Source organism: Suricata suricatta, chromosome 6 (assembly GCF_006229205.1).
Source record: "Suricata suricatta isolate VVHF042 chromosome 6, meerkat_22Aug2017_6uvM2_HiC, whole genome shotgun sequence".
NCBI lineage: Eukaryota > Metazoa > Chordata > Mammalia > Carnivora > Herpestidae > Suricata > Suricata suricatta.
Window position 1 is genome coordinate 55224119 of NC_043705.1, and position 20338 is coordinate 55244456.

General features: G+C 34.5%; 1 protein-coding gene across 5 annotated transcripts in view; it reads right to left on the minus strand.

Moving 5' to 3' along the window:
* Positions 1–20338, minus strand: part of AP3B1 (adaptor related protein complex 3 subunit beta 1) — a 245805-nt gene that overhangs the window by 192730 nt on the left and 32737 nt on the right. For all 5 annotated transcript variants that reach the window (XR_003909937.1, XR_003909938.1, XM_029942469.1 and 2 more), the window contains exon 3: positions 11426–11500. Coding sequence is in view for 3 of the 5 variants with exons in the window: in XM_029942469.1 (XP_029798329.1) it covers positions 11426–11500 (75 nt within the window). In the remaining 2 variants the exon portion in view is untranslated. The remainder of the gene's footprint in view (positions 1–11425; positions 11501–20338) is intronic.

Here is a 20338-nt window from a genome sequence, read left to right on the forward strand (position 1 = left end):
AACAAACGTGTAAATTCAACATGAGAAGGAGAAGAGAATGGACCAAAATATTACATGATGAAACAATGCACCCACCTTACATGTATAGCAGCTTACCTACAAAAGCCAAGATATGGAAGCAGCCCAAGTGTCAATTGACTGACAAATGAACAAAGATGTGATATGTGCATATACAACATACACACACACACACACAGAATATTATTTACTCATCAAAAAGAATGCAATCTTGCCATTTGCAGTGATATGGGATAGCTAGTGAGAACAATGCTAAGTGAAATAAATCAGTCAGAGAAAGACAAACACCCTATGACTTCACTCATATGTGAAACAAAACAAAAAGTAAGAGAGAGAAAGACAAAGACTCTTAATTATAGAGAACAAACTACCAGAGAGGAGGTGGTTGGGGATATGGATTGAATAGGTGATGGGGATTAAGGAATGCATTGGTCATGATAAGCACATGGTTATGCATGCAAGTGCTGAATTATTATATTGTATACTGAAACTATAAAAGAAAAGAAATAATGGCCAAAATTTCCCTAATTATGATCAAAGGCAGTAATTCACAGATCTAAGCTATTCAATAGACACCAAGTCAAGTGAACCTAAAATAGTTAAAACCAAGACAACTCAAAGTTAAAAAAGTGAAACATGAAAGCATCAAGAGAAAAAATGACAAATTATATAAATTGTATCAATTACCCACTTAAAAGGAATACTACATAAAGAATTACAGAGGATCTTTAAAGCATCTTTAGAGTGCTGAAAGAAAAAGAAAAGGAAAACACACACACACACACACACACACACACACACACACACACACACACACACACATAACCCAGAATTCTAAGACCAGAAATGATCCTTTACGAACAGAGGTAAAATGGAAACACTTTCAGATAAGATATTTCATCAGCACATACGCACCAGAGCAAAAGCCAATGGAAGATTTTAAGGCAGGAAGATAATTATACTGAAAGAAATCTGGATCTTTACAATACAAAGAGAACACTGGAAATAAGTGACAAACTATTTTCTGGTTTTTTCTCTTAATTTCTACATAAATTATGAATATTTAAAGCAAAAATTACATTGTCTTGCAATGCTTTTAATCTGACACATATAAAGCTAAACAAAAGACAGGAAGAATATGGATGTACACAGTTGCAACATTTCTATATTTTAAGTGAAGAGATACAGTATTAAATAAAACTGACTGCAAAAAGCTACAACGGATACAGTAGGGTCGTGGCTCAGTCCATTAAGTGTGCAACTCTTTATTTCAGCTCAGGTCAGGATCTCACGGTTCTGTGCTGAAAGCACAGAGCCTGCTTGGGATTCTCTTTTCCTCTCCCTTGGCCCCTCCCTCTGTCATGAGCTCTCTCTCTCGCTCTCTTAAAATAAATAAACTTTAAAAAATAAAAAATAAATAAATACAGTTGACAATTTTTAAAAAGCGCAAAGATAAACAGGTTAAAAACTAAAAACAAGAAAATTTTAAATAGGATTTCCTACAAACTAAAGAGAGGAAAAAACAAAAAGACAAATAGAAAATAAATAGTGTAATAGTACACTCAAATCCAAACACATCAATAATTACACTGAGTGTTAAAAGAATAAACAATCCAATTCAAGGGCATAATCTGACAAAATGGATGGGGAAAAGATGGAACTACATGCTGTCAATAAAAGATGCACATTACATACATACACAGGCTGAATGCAAATAGTTGAAATAAAGATAAACTGTACAAAGAGATGAGAAGGCTGGAGTGGCAACACTGATAACAAATCAAACTGATGTTAAAACAAAAAGTATCACCAGAGATAAAGAAGGATCTATTTTAGGATAAAAGAGTCCAGTCAACATGAAGACACATGTAGTGAGGGCAGACAGGAGTGCTTTAAAATGTATGTAAGAAAATGACTACATTAAAGGGAGAAATAAAATTTCAGAATCATGATTGGGAGATTTAAAATCCCTCTCCTAGCAATCAGTGAAACACTAGACAACAGGTCAGTACAACTAATTTAAAAATCTAAACGACACTAACAGCCCACATTTATTTAACACTTATAGAAATCTATATCCAACAATAGCAGAGTACACATTCTCTTTAATTGCACATGGTATGCACACCAAAATAAACTATGATGATCTATAGTCAAGTTCTCATAAACTTTAAGAATGAAATAATTCTAAGTATGTTTTAGGACTAAAATGGAAGCATTTATAAAGCAATTAACAGTAAGATCATTCAGATAACCCTCCCACCCCCAAAATCAGGAAATTAAACAATACAGTTCTAAATAATCTATGAGTCAATAAAGAAATCATAAAGTAAAAAATATTTTTAACTAAATGACAATGAAAATGTGTAAAATTCAATTCAAAAAATGTAAGTGAAGCAATGTTTAGAAGAAAATACACAGTATTTTAGATTAACCAAAAGTTTCTTTCTCTTCTTTTTATTAATTTTTTAATTACACCTCAGTTAGTTAGCATATAGTACAACAATGATTTCAAGAGTAGATTCCATACTGCCCCTTGCCCATTTAGCCTATTCCCCATCCCACTATCCCTCAGTAACCCTCTGTTCGTTCTTCATATTTAAGAGTCTCTTGTGTTTTTGTCCCCCTCACTGTTTTTATTATTTTTGCTTCTCTTCCCTTATGTTGGATCTGTTTTGTATCTTAAAGTCCTCATATGAGTGAAGTCATATGATATGTCTTTTTCTAATTTCACTTCGCATGATATCCTCTAGTTCCATCCACATAGTTGTAAATGGCAAGATTTCATTCTTTTTGATTGCCAAGTAATACTCCATTGTGTATATACACCACATCTTCTTTATCCATTCATCCATTGACAGACATTTGGGCTCTTTCCATACTTTGGCTATTTTTGATAGTGCTGCTATAAACATTGGGGTGCATGTGTCCCTTCAAAACAGCACACTTGTATCCCTTGGATAAATACCTAGTAGTGCAATTTCTGGGTCCTAGAGTAGTTCTATTTTTAATGTCTTGAGGAACGTCCATACTGTTTTCCAGAGCAGATGCACCAGTTTGCATTCCTACCAGCAGTGCAAAACAGATCCTCTTTCTCTGCATCCTCACTAATATCTGCTATTGCTTGAGTTGTTAATGTTAGCCATTCTGACGGGTGTGAGGTGGTATCTCATTGTGGTTTTGATTTGATGATGAGTGACATTGAGCATCATTTCATGTGTCTGTTGGCCATCTGGATGTCTTCTTTGGAGAAGTGTCTGTTCTTGTCTTTAAGCCCATTTCTTCATGGAATTATCTGTTTTTTGGGTGCTGAGTTTGATCAGTTCTTTATAGATTTTGGATTAACCAAAATTTTTGATATGAGTCCCCAACTCAATATATTAAAAAAGGAACCCTATCTTAACTTTGTCTTTTGCAAACTCAGGTTCCTATTTCAAAATAATACAACTATTCAGACTTTTTTTTACATGTAAATAATGCTTATGTTTCCTAAATGACTACTAAGTAACATAGAGATTTATCTCCTTCATTTTTTAAAAGGAAGCATGTTAAAAATAATTAGCTATGTTTGACATTCTCCGGATGTTCGAGCAGCTCAATACTGTTAGGAGAGCTGTCCAGTTTATTTTTGTTTTCAAAAGGTAAAAAGTCAGCTTTCTAAGTGAATTTTATATAGGTAAAGGACATTAATATAAATATGTGTCAGTTTTTGTGTTTTTTCACACTTCAAGAAAAACATAATCATGTTCTTGTTCAAAGACTGATAAAGTACCTGTCAATAAATTAATTTTTGATATTAAAAAAGAACCCCAAATTATGTATAAATCTGAAATATAAAAGATAAATACAAAAGTCAATAATCATGAAAAAATCATGACACACAAACCAGAAAAAAGTAAATTGATAAAACGAAAAGCTGTTTTTCAAAAGGCCAATAGAATTGATAAGCCTCTAATTTGATCAAGAAAAAGAAGATAAAAAAACTACCAATATCAGGAAGAGTAAATACCACTGCAGAAGGTACAGACATTTAAAAAATTCTAACAGAATATTTTTAACAATTTTATGTTATAAACTGAAAACTTGGATGAAGTGGACAAATTTCTTGACTGACAAATTACCAACACAGATCCAAGAAGAAATAAAAAATCTAAATAGCCCTGGTGTTGGGGATCCACCAGGACCATCTTAGGTTGGATGATTGGCTACAAGGGTTTACAGGACTCAGAAATTTGTCATACTCAGAGTTATGATTCATTCTAGCAAAAGTACACATAGTAAAATCAGCAAAAAAAAAATTTAAAAAAAAAGGACATGGGGTGAGGTCCAGAGGAAAACAGGCACAAGCTTCCAAGAATCCTCCTAACAGTGGAGTCACATAAGACCTGCTTAATTCCTTCAGCAACAATGTGTGATAACATGTACAAAATACCACCGACCAGGGAAACTTGACTGAGAAAGACCATCCACGTATTTATTAGGTATCAGTCACGAACGTACTGTACAGCCACACACACTACCGTCACTACGTATGAGATCAGTAACTGAAGCTCCAGAACAGAAAAAGAAGGTGTTTATCAAACATTACATTTATAGTACAAACACACTATCTGGACAAACTAGTACTCCGTGGCTCAAGATAACAGATACATAAAACACTTTTATCAGAAAGAACAGTCTAACAGTTTAGTTTGGCCAAGCCAGACAAGGAGCAGACAGGAAAACATCTTTTTGGGGGGAATGTACAAGGTTTGAGCAACCTAAATTTGCTGACTATTTCCACAGTGGTTCGTACCAAATAAACAACTTGAACTCATAATCTAAAACCTTCCTATAAAATAAACTCCAAGCACAAATGACTTCAGATAAGGATAAAATAATACCATATAGGATAAAATAATTCTACACATGCTCTTTGAGACAGCAAAGGAGAAATACATCCCAACTCATTTTATAAAGCCAGTGCTAACCTGATTACCCTGATATCAAAACAAAGGCCACTACAAGTCAAAGGGGAAAAATCCATCGATAACATATAAATGCAAAACTCCTTAACAAAAAGTTAGCAAACCAATTCTAACAATATGAAGGTTTAATATAAAGTGACCATGAGGGATTTACCCCATGAATAAAAATATTTAACAACTAAAAATCAATCCTAGTCATTTACCACTATTAAGAGAATAGAAAAAAATCATGTAATTTCAAAAGTTACAGAAAAAGCACTTAAAAAATTCAAAACTCATTCACTATAAAAACTTTCAGCAAACTATGGATAGGAAGAACTTCTTCAGCATGATTACAGACAGTTGCTCAAAAACCTAAAGCCAATATCATAATCAAAGGTAAAAGCACGTGCTTTCTCCATGAGAAACAAGGCATCACTTTTATTCAATACTGTAATGTATGGTGTACTCAATGTATTATGACAAGAAGAAAAAAGAAAAGTAAAATTACATTCGCACATGATATGATCATTTATGTAACAAAGCCTAAGAAATCTATAAAATAGCTATCAGAACTAATAAGTGAATTTAGCCAAGACACAAAACAAGATCAATATACAAAAATCAATTCTTTATGCTAGCAATAACCAATTAGGAAATGAAATTAAAAAGACAATGTTGTTTAAAACAGCATTCAGTGGCGCCTTGGTGGCTCATGGGTTAAGCATCAAACTCTCGATTTTGGCTCAGGTCATGATCTCACAGTTCATGAATCCAAGTGTTCCCCTCCCCCTGCATCAGACTCAGCAATGACAGTGTGTAGCCTGCTTGGAATTCTCTCTCTTTCTCTCTCTCACTCTTACTCTCTCACCCCTCCCCCCACTCCTCCCTCTCTCCACTCTGTCTCAAAATGAGTAAACTTTTTTTTAAAAAGGTTATACATTTTTTAAGTTTATTTATTTTGAGAGATAGTGAGCGTGCACTGAAGGGATAGGGAGAGAAGGGGAGAGAGAGACTCACAAGCAGGCTCTGCACCATCAGCACAAGAGCCCGATGTGGTGCTGGAAGTCACAAACCACAAGATCATGACCTGGGCCAAAATCAAGAGCTTGATTCTTAAGTGATGAGCTACCCAGGTGCCCCTTGAAATATATGAACTTTTAAAAACAAATAAAATAGCTTTCAAAACTACTAAAAAACAAATTTAAAATACATGTAAAACTTGTATACCAAAAACTACAAAACATTGCAAAAGAAAATTACAGAAGACCACATTCGTGGATTAGAAGACTTAAAATGGTAAAGACAGCAATTCTCCCCAAATCTGATCTATAAATTCAATGCAAACAAAAATCAGTCCTAAAAGACTTTTAAGGAAACGGACATGCTAATTTTAACACTTACATAAAGGACTCAGACTAGCCAAAAGAAGGTTAAAAACAGAACAAGGCTGGACTTCTTACACTACTTGACTTCAAGACTTACAATACGCCTATCCAGTAACAAGGCAGTGTGGTTTGGAAAACAAATCAACATGGCAGAATAGAGTCCAGAAACATACTTGCACTTAAATCATCAAGAATTTTTCACAGAATTAGTAAGGTAATCAAGGGGGAAACGATCGTCTTCTTAAAAAATGATACCAGAACAAATGAGTACCTGGGGGAAAAAAATACCTTGAACCTTACTTATCTCACATCATGCATAAAATCTAATTTGAAATGTATTGTGCGGTAAAGAGTTATTAATAAAGCAAGCCAAAGACTGCTATCCTTAGAAAGTCTGCTACAAAGATGGCACTAACTAGCATCTGGGAACTTGAATTTTAGGGGTATTCTCACAGTTCCCTAACTGAAAAGGGTGATTTATAAACAATATGGTTTATGCTCAACATTTGCTTTCTTTTAGAGAATTTGGAATTGTGGTACATGCTAGGCAGTTAATGCCTCCATAAACAGCCCCCAGTAAAAGACATGGGCACTGAATCATTAATGAGCTCTCACAATTTTTGTCACAACTGATACTGGAGGAATTGATTATCACTGGGAAAAATCACTGGAAAAAGATACTTGGAACCTTGAATCTGGTTTCCTCTTAACTTTAACACAAGGACCTCTTTCAGGGACTGACTTTTTTATGGACCTTTCGTAGTAATAAATCATAGCTATGAGTATGACTATATCCTGAGTCCTATGAGTCCTCCCAGAATCATCGATCCTATGAATCAAAGACCTATGATATGGATCATTGCCCTAAATACAATAGCTAAAACTATCGAATTCTTAGAACACACCAGGAAAAATCTTTGACATTAGGTTATGCAAATATTACTTTAAAAGGTCACAAACAACCATGACATATACCTGGGGGAAAAAAACAGATAAAATGGGCTTTATCAAAATCAAGTGTTTGTTTTTTAAAAAATATTAAGAAAACAAAAAGGCAAGCCACAGACCAAGAAAAAAGAAATAATAATAAATAACCATCTATCTGCCAGAAGACTAGTACCAGAATTCTTACACCTTAATAAGATAAAAAAGATGTGAACAGACATTTTAGAAGAGATATGACTAACCAATAAATCAGGAAAAGATGCTCAACATCACTAAATATAGGAAAATGCAGGGGCGCCTGAGTGGCTCAGTCAGTTGAGTGTCTGACTTTACCTCAAGTCATGATCTCACCATTCCTGAATTCCAGCATAACATAGGACTGTCTGCTGTCAGCACAGAGCCCACTTTAGATCTTGTCTCCATCTCTCTAAACCCCTCTCTCAAAAGTAAACAAACATTTAAAGAAAAAAAAAAGAAAATGCAAATAAATGCACAATGAAATACCATTATACAGCTACCAAAGTGGCTAACATTAAAGAGTCAAATTAGGGGGTGCCTGGGTGGCTCAGTCGGTGAGCCTCTGACTTCAGCTCAGGTCATGATCCCACAGTTCATGAGTTTAAGGTTCGCACTGGGCTCTGTGCTGACAGCTCAGAACCTGAAGTCTGCTTCTGATTCTGGTCTCCCCCTCTCTCTGCCCCTCCCTGCTCATGCTCTGTCTCTCTCTGTCTCAAAAATAAACAAACACAAAAATTTTTTTAATTAAATTAAAAAAAGAGTTGAATTAGGTCAAGTTGGAAGGGATGTGAACCAACAACTGGAACTCCCATAAAATTGCTGGTAGGAATGCAACTGATACAGCCACTCTGGAAAACTCCCATGACACTATCTTCTAAAAAATAAATATACAGGGGCACCTGGGAGGTTCAGCTGGTTGAACATTTGACTCTTGATTTTGGCTCAGACTATATCATGGTTCATGGGTTCTGTCAATACAAAATCTGCCTAGGATCCTCTCTCTCCCTCTCTGGGTGCTCCTTCCCTGCTTCCTCTTGCACTCCCTTCTTCTCAAAATAAATTAATAAACTTAAAAAAAATTAAGTATACATTTCCCAGACAATCAACTTATCTATCCCTAGGTAATCAGAAAAGAAAAAATTAAAGAAATAAGAAAATTAAATACAAGAAAAATTAAAATACATGACCACACAGCATTTTATTCAATTCAAATATATTTCAAAAGGTAAATTTGAAAATTATAAAGTATCAGATTACAACAGAAAAGGAAAAAAATGGGAATACATGAAATAGTATAGCTGAATCTCAGATTTGTAGGTAAAAGGAGTCAAATTCAGGGTGACTCAGTTAAGCATCCAACCTCAGCTCAAGTCATGATCTTGAGGTTTGTGTTCAAGCCCCACATCAGGCTCTGTGCTGACAGCTCAGAGCCTCAAACCCACTTCAGAATCTGTGTTTCCCTCTCTCTCTGTCCATCCCTCTCTGTCTCTCAAATATAAGTAAATAAATAAATGAATAAATAAATAAAACATTTGAAAAAAATAAGGAGTAAAATTCAAGAGATACCATACTATACGGTTTAATTTATAAGAAATTCTAAAAATGACACAACTGTGACCAAAAGCAGATCAGTTGTTGCATGGAGACTCAGAATAGATCACAGCCCTATATTTAAAAGCTAAATCTACAAACTCAGGGAAAAAGACAAGTGTAAATCTTCATGACCTTGAATTAACCATCCATTTCTTAGATATGACACCTAAGGCAAAAGCAAACAAAGAAAAAACAGAATTGGAATTCTCAAAATTTACAATGTCTGTCCTTAAAGGACACAATCAAGAAAATGAAAAGATAATCCATAGAATGGGAGAAAATATTTGCAAATTAGACAACTAACAGAGCCAGAATAAATAAAGAATTCTAACAATAAACAACAGAAAGAAAATCCAATTATAAAATGGTAAAGGATCTGAACATTTTTTCAAAGAAGTTGCAGAACTGGCCAATAGACAATCAACAGTTTTTTATTAGAGAAATGTAAACACAAATTGCAAAAGCAGTAATGAGATTCTACTTCACACCCTGTAGGAGAACTGTAATCTAAAACACAGACAGTAATTTTTTTTTTCAAATAAGAAAAACTAGTATTGGTGAGGATGTGGAGAAATTAGAATTCACATACCTTGTTGACGGAAATGTAAATGATGCAGCGCTGTGCAAGAGTTTGACAGGTCCTCAAAAACTCATGCAGTAACCATAAAACCCAGCAATATCACTCCAAGGTACACATACAAGAGAAATGAACACAGAGGTACACACACAAACTTGTACTAAGTGTTTAGCGTTATTCATGATAGCTAAAAAGCAGAAATAACCTGAATGTCAAAATTTGGTACATCCATACAACGGACTATTACTCAGCAATAAAGAGGAATGAGGTACACTACAACATGGGTGGACTCTGAAAACTTTATGCTAAGTGAAAGAAGCCAGATACAAAAGTCATGTCCCGTACGACTTCATTTCTATGAAATGCCCAGAATAGGCAAATCCATAGAGACAGAAAGTAGATTTCTGGTTGCCTAGAGCTGGGGGCATAACAAGTGACTGCTAATGAAAGCAGGATTACTTTCTGAGGTGATAAAAATATAGAGAAAGTAAATAGCAGCGATGGTTGTATAATTCTATAAATCATTAAATGGCCCACTTTAAAAGTTTATGGCATGGTAACTACATTTCAATAATCTTTTAAAAAGAAGAATGACTAAAGCAAAAATAATAACCACATATTTTTAGGCAATTTTAGCATTATTTAGAAGTAAAATGTATGATAACTTAGGAAAAGGTAGGAGGGAGAAAATGGAAATTTACTGCCATAAGGTTTTCAAAGTATATATATGAAATGCTATAATATTGAATATAAGTGAAAAACTCCCTTACATCCTTAACTTCTACGTCTTATAGTCTACTTATCTCCACCTAAAACATCTGTTCTGATGACACTTAGTCTTCAGTGAAGACTGTTACTCCTGCCAGTTTCCAGACTCAAAAAGAGAGCTAAGCATATTCCTTACCCTGCTGGCAAGGGGCAAAGAGGAAGCATGTGTGCTGGCATTTTCATTCTCATGTATGTATCACTCCTTCTTACTGAGCAAACGGATCCTCCAGTCACTCCTTACATCAGCTGACAGAGCCATGAGAGACGTGGTCCTATAATTCTCTTCATTGCTACCTTCTATTCTTTTGAAAGACAAGCCATGTGCTCAGATCAATCTCTCATCCCCTTCACTTGAACTCTTCATCCTACTCATCTTACTCAATCGCTTCTACACTAGCTCATATCCTTCTTTTGCACTTTATCAAAAGTCATTATTAGTCCATATGACCCAACATTACCTTGGCTTCAAAGTGCTCTGAATTCCTGTTTCAAACACCACGTATAAACCTACACAGAAACAAGCAGTCCAAGGCTCACACTACATCCTGCCTCCCTGCACACCTCCTACTGTACCAAGGCAGGGTGTACCAGAGCTAGAATGTTTCAAAAAGAGCCCTAGACTTGGCACAATAATACTTGGATTCAAACACTGCCCTAATACTGAATGAACTTATGTCTGTTTCAATGGATATGTGCTATCTTTTTCTTTTTTAAGTTTATTTATTTATTTTGAGGGAGAGTACGAGTGGGACAGGAACAAAGAGAGAAGAGGAGAGAATTCCAAGGCAGGTTCTGTACTGTCAGCACAGTGTCTGATACTAGACTTGAGATCATGACCTGAGTTGAAACCAAGAGTCAGATGCCAAACTAGGTCCCCCAGATATTTGTATCTTAATATTAAGTCCCTACAGCAGAATGCCAACTAAACTGGCTTCTAGGAATACACAACAAATTTCCATCATTCACTCAGGTGAATTAAACTCCATTTACTTTTCACATTCCCTATCCAAAAATCCAAATACTGTTTATTCTATTTAAGATTATGAACATTTTAATTACAACAAAACATCTAGTGATACTTAAGGATCTTATGCTGCATTTAAAAGTAACTAAAAAGTATATGATTCTTTTGTAACAGAAAGAATTATGAAAATTATGAATCAAAACAATACCTCAATATTTTTACTGGCCACATTCTTCACAACAGCAGGAAACAGTTCAGATGCGTTTTTCCCTTTTGCAATCATCTGAAGAATAAAAGTGGAGTATTAGAGCTGAAACCTTTCTTAAATTAGTCATTTGAAAACAAAACAAATTCTACATACATTATTTAGAAAACTGAATTAGCAAATAAGCTGTGGAATTAACAAGCTCAAGTCTTTTTGAATCATCTTACTTATCCCAACTATCTACATCAAAGAACAAATAATGTCTTGTGATCTATATATACAAATACACAGATACATTAAACAAAAAATATATAGCAGTTCAAGACATACAACGAAATATTTACAATATTTTTCTCTGGCTAATGAGGCTGTAAAAATTTTTTAAATATTTGTACTGTTCTTTATTTTCTACATTCTTATACTAAAGTTATAGTGCATTTGCAATAGAGATGGTGGAGACTAAATGTTATCTTGAACAAACTATTTCTTCCTTGGCTTTCTTCTCATAGGTTTCCTTGTCTCCAACCATTACTTTTCAAAGTTCCCTGCACCAAGCCCTCTTCTCTGCTCACTAAGTTCTGTATATCACCATCTTTCAAGGCTACACTATTCTATAATCTCTGAAACGCCTAACATTTCATTCACCCTCATGATTTAACATGGGGATCAATTCCCCAAACTCTACACTTGACTGGGCCCTGTTTCCACTTCTGTACCTGGACATCATTAGATGTCCTCACCTCAAACTTGCTGTCTAAAACCAAACTCATTTTTCATGATAAAATAGCATTCGTGTCAGAAGTTCCTATTTCCACCAATTTTCCCAGATACTAGAAACCACACATTTATCTTGGTCTCTTCCCACATCTACACAGTAACTAGGTCCTGCTGTGAGGTCTTTGTATAATCACATTAATCCTTTCTCACTGTTACTATCCTAAAATAGGTCAATATCATCTCATGAAGGTCTTTTCCAACAGTCTCCTGTGCTTGTCCACAATGTACATAACTGATCATTTCACATGCTTAAAACACTACTGTGTATATGTCAGCCCCTCTCAATGATTTCAAAAGCCCTTGACTGTCTAAAAATCCAAACAATTTCACTTAATATTAAATGCCCTGCTGATGTGCAATATCCCTTTTGAGCACATCAACCATTATTGTTCTACACCAACACTATTATCAAAGTAAACTGATCTACTCACAACCAGAACATTCTCTGGCTCCTCTGTGCCTTATTAACACCCCCAAGTCAATTCTTTTTACTTTTCACAGCTCTCTAAAATTCTAATCATTCTCCCTCCCTAGAGCCATCTAAAAATACTTGGCCCACATTGTTGTCCAATTCTAATTTCCTCTAGAATTTTTGAACTCACACTCTTCATTTGGAATTTCCTATGTGTTATATTTTATTTCTATTTATTGTAGTTTTATGTCCCCATTTCCTTCACATTTTCAGAATATATTTTTATATCCTTTAACCATCTAGACTTTGGTAGCTACAAAACAAAGTTTAAATGACAGAACAACTTTCTGGAAAGGGATTCTTCATGAATTATACACCATATCTAAAAACTAACTTAAAGGGGTGCCTAGGTGGCTCAGTCAGTTAGGTGTCCAACTTTGGCTCAGGTCATGATCTCACGGTGCTGTGGGTTCAAGCCCCACATCAGGTTCTGTGCTGACAGTTCAGAGCCTGGAGCCTGTTTCAGAATCTGTGTCTTCCTCTCTCTCTCTCTCTCTCTCTCTCTCTCTCTCTCTCTCTCTCTGCCCTTTCCTTACTCATACTCTGTCTCAAAAATAAATAAACATTAAAAATATTAAAAAAAAATAAAAACTACCTTAAAAAGACAGAAAAAATTAGTTTTTAAAAGTCATGGCAAATGTTTTATTATATACTATGTGATATTTTAAGCATTAAAATCCCAATCAGCAATTTTTCAATAAGATCTTTCTTCATGAGAGCTTAAAAACACTTTAATGTAAGCCAGTCTTTTCATATTCTATTTCCTTACCCGTCATATTATGATTTGAGTATTCTGTGAAACCTGCTGCATATTACAGAAGGTTTACAAAATACTGCAGCTTAAACATCTTTATTATGGTTTTTACACCCCCCTCAATTTTCTCATATGTGAAATAAGGAGAGAGAGAACAAATGTTTTCTAGGGCCCATGCCTTAAGCTATTCAATGAATACCTGAAGTTGCAGATCACGTCCTATTATATCCTACTCCCAGGATTGATTCCACAACTGTTCTACAGAACATTATTCAAAAAGATGTTAATAGCTGAAAGAAAAAAAATCCTACAAATTCATTCAACAAATATTTGCTGAAAGGACACTACTGCCAGGGGCTATGTTAGGCCTTGGGGATAAAACTGTAAACAGCACACAGTCCTTGCCCAGTGGGGCTTACCTTCTAATGGGGGCTGGGGACAATAAACAAATAAATATAATGTGTGAGATGGTAAAACAGAGTACTATGGAAAAAAATAAAGGACTGTATGAGAAACGGAAAATGCCAGAGAGGCAGTGGGAGCTTTTCTTTTATGTTTTGTTTAGTGTTTTCATGGTATACATCTCCTACCCTTAGATTTTTAATGTCTTTATATTAAAAGTGGGTTTCTCCTACAAAACATATTGTTGCATCTTAATATTTTCATCCAATCTCACAATCTTTTCCAGTTGGTAACTTTAGATGACTCACATTTAACACAATTATTGGTGTAGTTAGATTCATGTCTACAGTTTTTTTCAGTTTATTTATTTTGAGAGAGAAAGAGAGCAATTAGGAGATGGGTGGCCGAGTGGGGAGAGGATCCAAAGCGGGCTCCGTGCTAACAGCACAGAGCTCAATACCAGGCTCGAACACACAAACTGTGAGATCATGATCTGAGCCGAGATCAAGAATCAAGTCGCTTAGCTGACTGAGCCACCCAGGTGCCCACAGGTCTATAATTTTATTATTTGTTTTCTGTTTACTGCATGTATTCTGTTTGTCTGACCTCTGTCATTCCCATTATTTGGGAACTTGTTAGTATTTGGTATTTTAATGTTTATACTGATTTTTTGTTTATATCTTTTTAAGGAAATTTCAGGGTTCTTCCTCCAGGGATTATTAGATAGATAAATCAAGATTCAACAAACCTTTCACAGTCTACTCAGAATTAATATTGTACCAGGTCAAATAAAATGTAGAAACCTTACAACCAGACAGGCCCTTTTAATACCACCTCCCTGCTAGCCTTTTTATTATAGCTGTCCTATATATCTACATCTACTTGAAACCTCTCAGACAGTGGTATAACTTAAGAAGAATAAAATTAGTCCTTTATGCTTGCCAAATACAATGGACCCTTGAACAATGAAGGATTATGGGTACCAACCCCCTGTAAATTTGAATATCCATGTATAACTATTGACTCCTCCCCCAAATTAACTACTCATAGTCACCTTTTGAATGGAAGCCCTTAGGATAACATAAATAGCTGATTAACATATATTCTATGTGTTATTTATGTTATATGCTGTACTCTGCTTACAATAAACTAGAGAAACTCTTAAGAAAATTATGAGAAAAAAGATCATAAGGAAGAGAAAATATATTCATAATACTCTAAAAACAAACATATAAGTGGACCCATGCATTTCAAATCTATGTTGTTCAAGCATCCCCTCTACCTTCTTTCAGTGCTTTAAAGATGTTCCGCTGTCTTCTGGCTGCCATAGTTTCTGATGTTATTAAAATCACTGGTCCTTGTATGTATCATTGTTTTTCCAGGTACTTTCAAGATTATTTCTTTATTTTTGGTTTTCCACAGTTCAATTGCTATGTGTTTAGGCATGGTTTTCTTTGGTTTATCCTGACTGGGGTTCAGTGACCTTTTCATCTGTAAGTTTATGTCATTCATTAATTTGGGTAGTTTCCAGTCATTATTTCTTCAAACATTTTTACTGCCCCAATCTCTTTTTCTCCTTTTGGACATATTTATTAGATCTTTTGATATTATCCAACAAAACCCTGAGGCTATGTTCCATTCTTTTCCTTTTATTAATTTATTCTGAAAACTGACTGATTTTTAATGATCTGTTTTCAACTTCTGGCTCTTTCTTCTGTTATATTTATTTTGCTATTGAGTCAAACCAGGATATATTTTATTTCAAATTCGATAAAAAAACACCATATTATTTCAGATATAATACAAATTTCTACATGATGTAGTTCACTATATGATACTTTAGGAAAAAACTACCTATTAGTTTCTACCTTGGGAATAAGTGGATATAGGAAAACCCATTCCCTAGCACAACTTACCATCTAATTATAAATGGCTAATTATAAGAATATCTACTACTGAATAAAAGACATGAGAAATACCTATTCAAGTCCTCTACCCATTTTTATTTGGGCTGTATTTTAGATGTTGAGTTGTAGGAGTTCTTTACATATATTGGACATTGATTCCTATATGAAAGGTGGATGGATTTTTTACATATTTGCAAATATTTTTTCCTATTCTGAGGCTTGTCTCTTCACAACATTAGGGTGTCATATGATGCATAAAGTTTTAATTTTGATACAGCCCTAATTATCCTTTTTTTCCTTTGGTTTCTCACTTTTGGTTTGTATCTAAGAAACCTCTGACAAATCTAATGTCATCGAGGCTTTGCCCTATGTGTTCTTCTACAAGTTTAATAGTTTTAGTTCTTACACTGAGGTCTTTGATCCACTTTGCGTAATTTTACATACAGTATGAGGTGGAGGTCTAAATTCATTTTCTTGCAGGTGGATATCTAGTTTCCCAACACCATTTGTTAAAGACTATAGTTTGATAAGTGAATGGTCTCATACCCTTGTCAAAAATCATTTGACCACATACTTAAGGATTTACTGCTGCATGCTCTATTGGGTATATATGTCAGTCTTTGTGACAGTAGCACACTATTTTGATTACTGTAGCTTTGTAGTAAGTCCTCAGATCAGCAAGTATGAGACTTATAAATTTGTTCAAGACTGTTTTGGTTATTCAGAGTCTATATGAATTTCAGGATAGACTTTCCTGTTTGTGAAGTAATACCACTGGGATTTTGATATGAATTACACTGAAGATGTGGACTTTGATAGTGACATCATAAAATATTAAGTCTTCTAATCCATGAACACAGAATGTCCATTTATTTCTGTCTTCTCTAATTTCTGTCAGCCACGTTTTGCAGTTTTCAAGGTATAAGTCTTTTGCCCCTTTAGTTAGTTTATTTGTGGTATTTTATTCCTTTTAATGCTACTATAAATAGGACTGTTTTCTCAATATTTTTCTTGAATTGTTCATTGTCAGTGTATACAGATGCAAGTAATTGTTATGCAATGATTTTGTATATTGCAACTTTGTTCGATTCATTTATTAGTTTTAAAACTTTTTCATAAACATTTAGTTTTCAAAATATGAAATCATGTCATCTGTAAACAAAGACAGCTTTAGTTCTTTGTTTCCAATTTTGGTGCCTTTTAGTTCTTTTTCTTGGCTAATTGCTATGGCTAAAACCTCCAATACTATATTGAGCAGAAGAGACAAAAGTAGGCATCCTTATCTTTTTCCTTATTGAAGAAAAGCTTTCAGTCTTTCACTGCTATGATGTTAGCTGTGGTTTTTCATATATGCCCTTTAATATGTTGGAGTAGTTTCCTTCTAGTCCTAGTTTGTTCAGTGTTTTATCATGAAAGAGTATTAAATTTGACCAAATTATTTTCCTCTCTCAATTGAGATGATCATGTGGTGGATTTTTTCCCCTTCATACTGTTAATGTGGTGTATTATAATGGCTCACTTTCATTTCATATGTGGCTCATGTTTTAGAAATAATGAATAATTATCTAGATCCAAAAATCCACATTGAGATTTTTGGGGTTTTTTTTTTTTTGAGAGACAGAGAAAGACAATGTGAGCAGGGGAGGCTCAGAGAGAGAGGGAGATTCAGAATCTGAAGCAGGCTCCAGGCTCTGAGCTAGCTGTCAGCAGAGAGCCCGATGCAGGGCTCGAACCCATCAACTGTGAGATCATGACCTGAGCCAAAGCCGGATGCTTAACTGACTGAGCCACCCAGGCGCCCCCACATTAATTTTTTAAACTCAGGGGAAAAAAGAGGAGAAATTGTACTTTTCTAAATTTTAACTGGCTTCATTTCTCACAGTAACAAAGATGGTTTATTTACAAAAGTTCAAAATTCTGGATTTTATAAATACTAGTTAATTTACAAGGAAGGAATGAAGGGATAGAAGGTGGGTGGGGAAATGTGCAAGACAGGTAGATCTAACAGAGTTTCAGACCCAATTCCAACTCTTAAAAATCAGCAGCCAGGAATAAAAGAAGAAATAGAAAAGGAACTGATCCTTGATTTATATTCTAGAAAGTAACAGTGGAGCAAAATTGATAGAAAACTCACTAAGGCGGTGTATCACTAGTAAAAACTCAGACCTGGTTATGGAACTGGTCCTAATATATACCAACATGACAGAAAAATCTTGGCCCTTTAAGCTATTTCCAACCGAAGAAAAACAAGATGCCAGCATCAGCCACAAGATGAACCTTTTAAAGTATACACACAATTGAAACATTTTTGTTAAAGGAAAGAAGAGTGGAATGAACAGTGTCTAGAAAGGTTTACACCAAAAATGTTATTCATACATTAACTCAAGATGGTAGGAATTGCACATTATTAGGTGCTTTTCTTAACTGGACTTTCTCAATTATCCAACAATAACATACCAATTGTATTTGATTTAAGATCTTTTCAAAAATATTTATGAAAACATATGCAACTTTGAAATTACTTTTACTTTTCTTAGAGTCAGTGATATCCAACCAAATAACCCGTTAAGATGAATGGCTATGAAAATCAGATATATCAGTAACTTTATCTGGGAATTTTAGCAACCTTATAAAAAGAAGGTTCAGATTTCTTCATTATCCCATAATGACAAGTAAACTAATATGAGAAAAACCTTCAACATTTAACACTTACTAAAAGAAAACACACAGAAGAACCAATACACCAAATATTTGAATACAAATATTCCATTTCTCTAAGGACAAGGACAACTCATTAGTATTTTAGCTAAAAAACTTATGTCTAAATTTAATATATGAAATAATACATTTCAAAGTCTCCTTCGTTCACCACATTTCACCAAGCCAAAATAAAACATGGATGGACATGGGCTATAAACAGGAGAGGCATTTTTCAGAAATATTAAGAAAAATAATGTATGAGTGCTTCAACTTGAGTCTTGCTGTGTGAGAGCTGACCACAAGATTTTGAAGTAGGTAGCTTTTTTCCCTAGGGATGTTTTGGCATACATGAGACTTTATTTAACATACCAAACACTGGAAACATTACCCTATGATCCTAAATAAGTCTCAGATATAACCAAAGAAAGATAATAAAATAAACTGTGACTACCATCGTGTTTTCACACTAGTAGATATTACTGAAAAGACTCTCTACTGAACCATTTGACTACCAACTATGAAAGACAGTCAGATGTGCATGGCCAGCACTTTGATGTATTTGAGGAAAAAATGTGGCAAATACCCAACATTTAACATTTTGGCAGATTAAATTTAGAAATGTTTCTAACTATTACAAAAAGATCTTAAAACTACTCTGCAATTGACTAAAGTGACAAAACCCCATTTTCAGGGCTTATGGAATATTAACTATGAAGAAAAATTTAAATTTATAAAATTACATTAAGAAAATACAAGAATGCCCTTTTTTTTTCAAGCTCTTCCAAAAAATAGAAATGGAAGGAAAACTTCCAGACTCATTCTATGAAGCCAGCATCACTTTGATTCCCAAACCAGACAGAGACCCAGCAAAAACAGAGAACTACAGGCCAATATCCTCAATGAATACAGATGCAAAATCTCAACAAGATACTAGCAAATTTAATTCAACAGCATATAAAAACAATTATCCACCATGATCAAGTGGGATTCATTCCTGGGTTATAGGGGTGGTTCAATATCCATAAATCAATCAGTGTGATACATCACATTAACAAAAGATAAGAAACATATAATCCTGTCAATAGATGCAAAAAAAGCATTTGACAAAATATAGCATCCTTTTGTAATAAAAACCCTTGGAAAAGTTGGGCTAGAAGGAACTTACTTAAACATCATAAAAGCCATTTATGAAAAAGCCCACAGCTAATATCAGGCTCAATGGGGAAAAACTGAGAACTTTCCCCCTGAGATCAAGAACACAACAGGAAGATGTCCACTCTCACCTGTTGTTTAACATAGTGCTGGAAGTCCTAGCATCAGCAATCAGACAACAAAAGGAAATAAAATTTTTTCAGAATCGGCAAAAATGAAGTCAAACTTTTACTTTTCAGAGGACATAATACTCTACATTGAAAACCCAAAAGACTCCACCAAAAGTCTACTAGAACTGACTCAAGTTTTCAGCAAAGTCACAGGGTACAAAATGTACAGAAATCGGTTGCATTTTTATACACCAATAATGAAGCAACAGAAAGACAAATCAAGAAACTGACCCCATTCACAACCGTACCAAAAACCATAAAATACCTAGGAAAACACCTAACCAAAGATGTAAAAGACCTGTATGCTGAAAACTACAGAAAACTTATGAAGGAAATTGAAGAAGACACAAAGAAATGGAAAAACATTCCATGCTCATGGATTGGAAGAATATTGTTAAAATGTCAATACTACCCAAAACAATCTACACATTCAATGCAATTGCAATCAAAATTGTACCTGCATTCTTCTCAAAGCTAGAACAAACAATCCTAAAATTTGTATGGAACCATAAATGACCCTGAATAGACAAAGTACTATTTGGAAGAAGAAAACTAATATGGGAGGCATCACAATCCCAGACT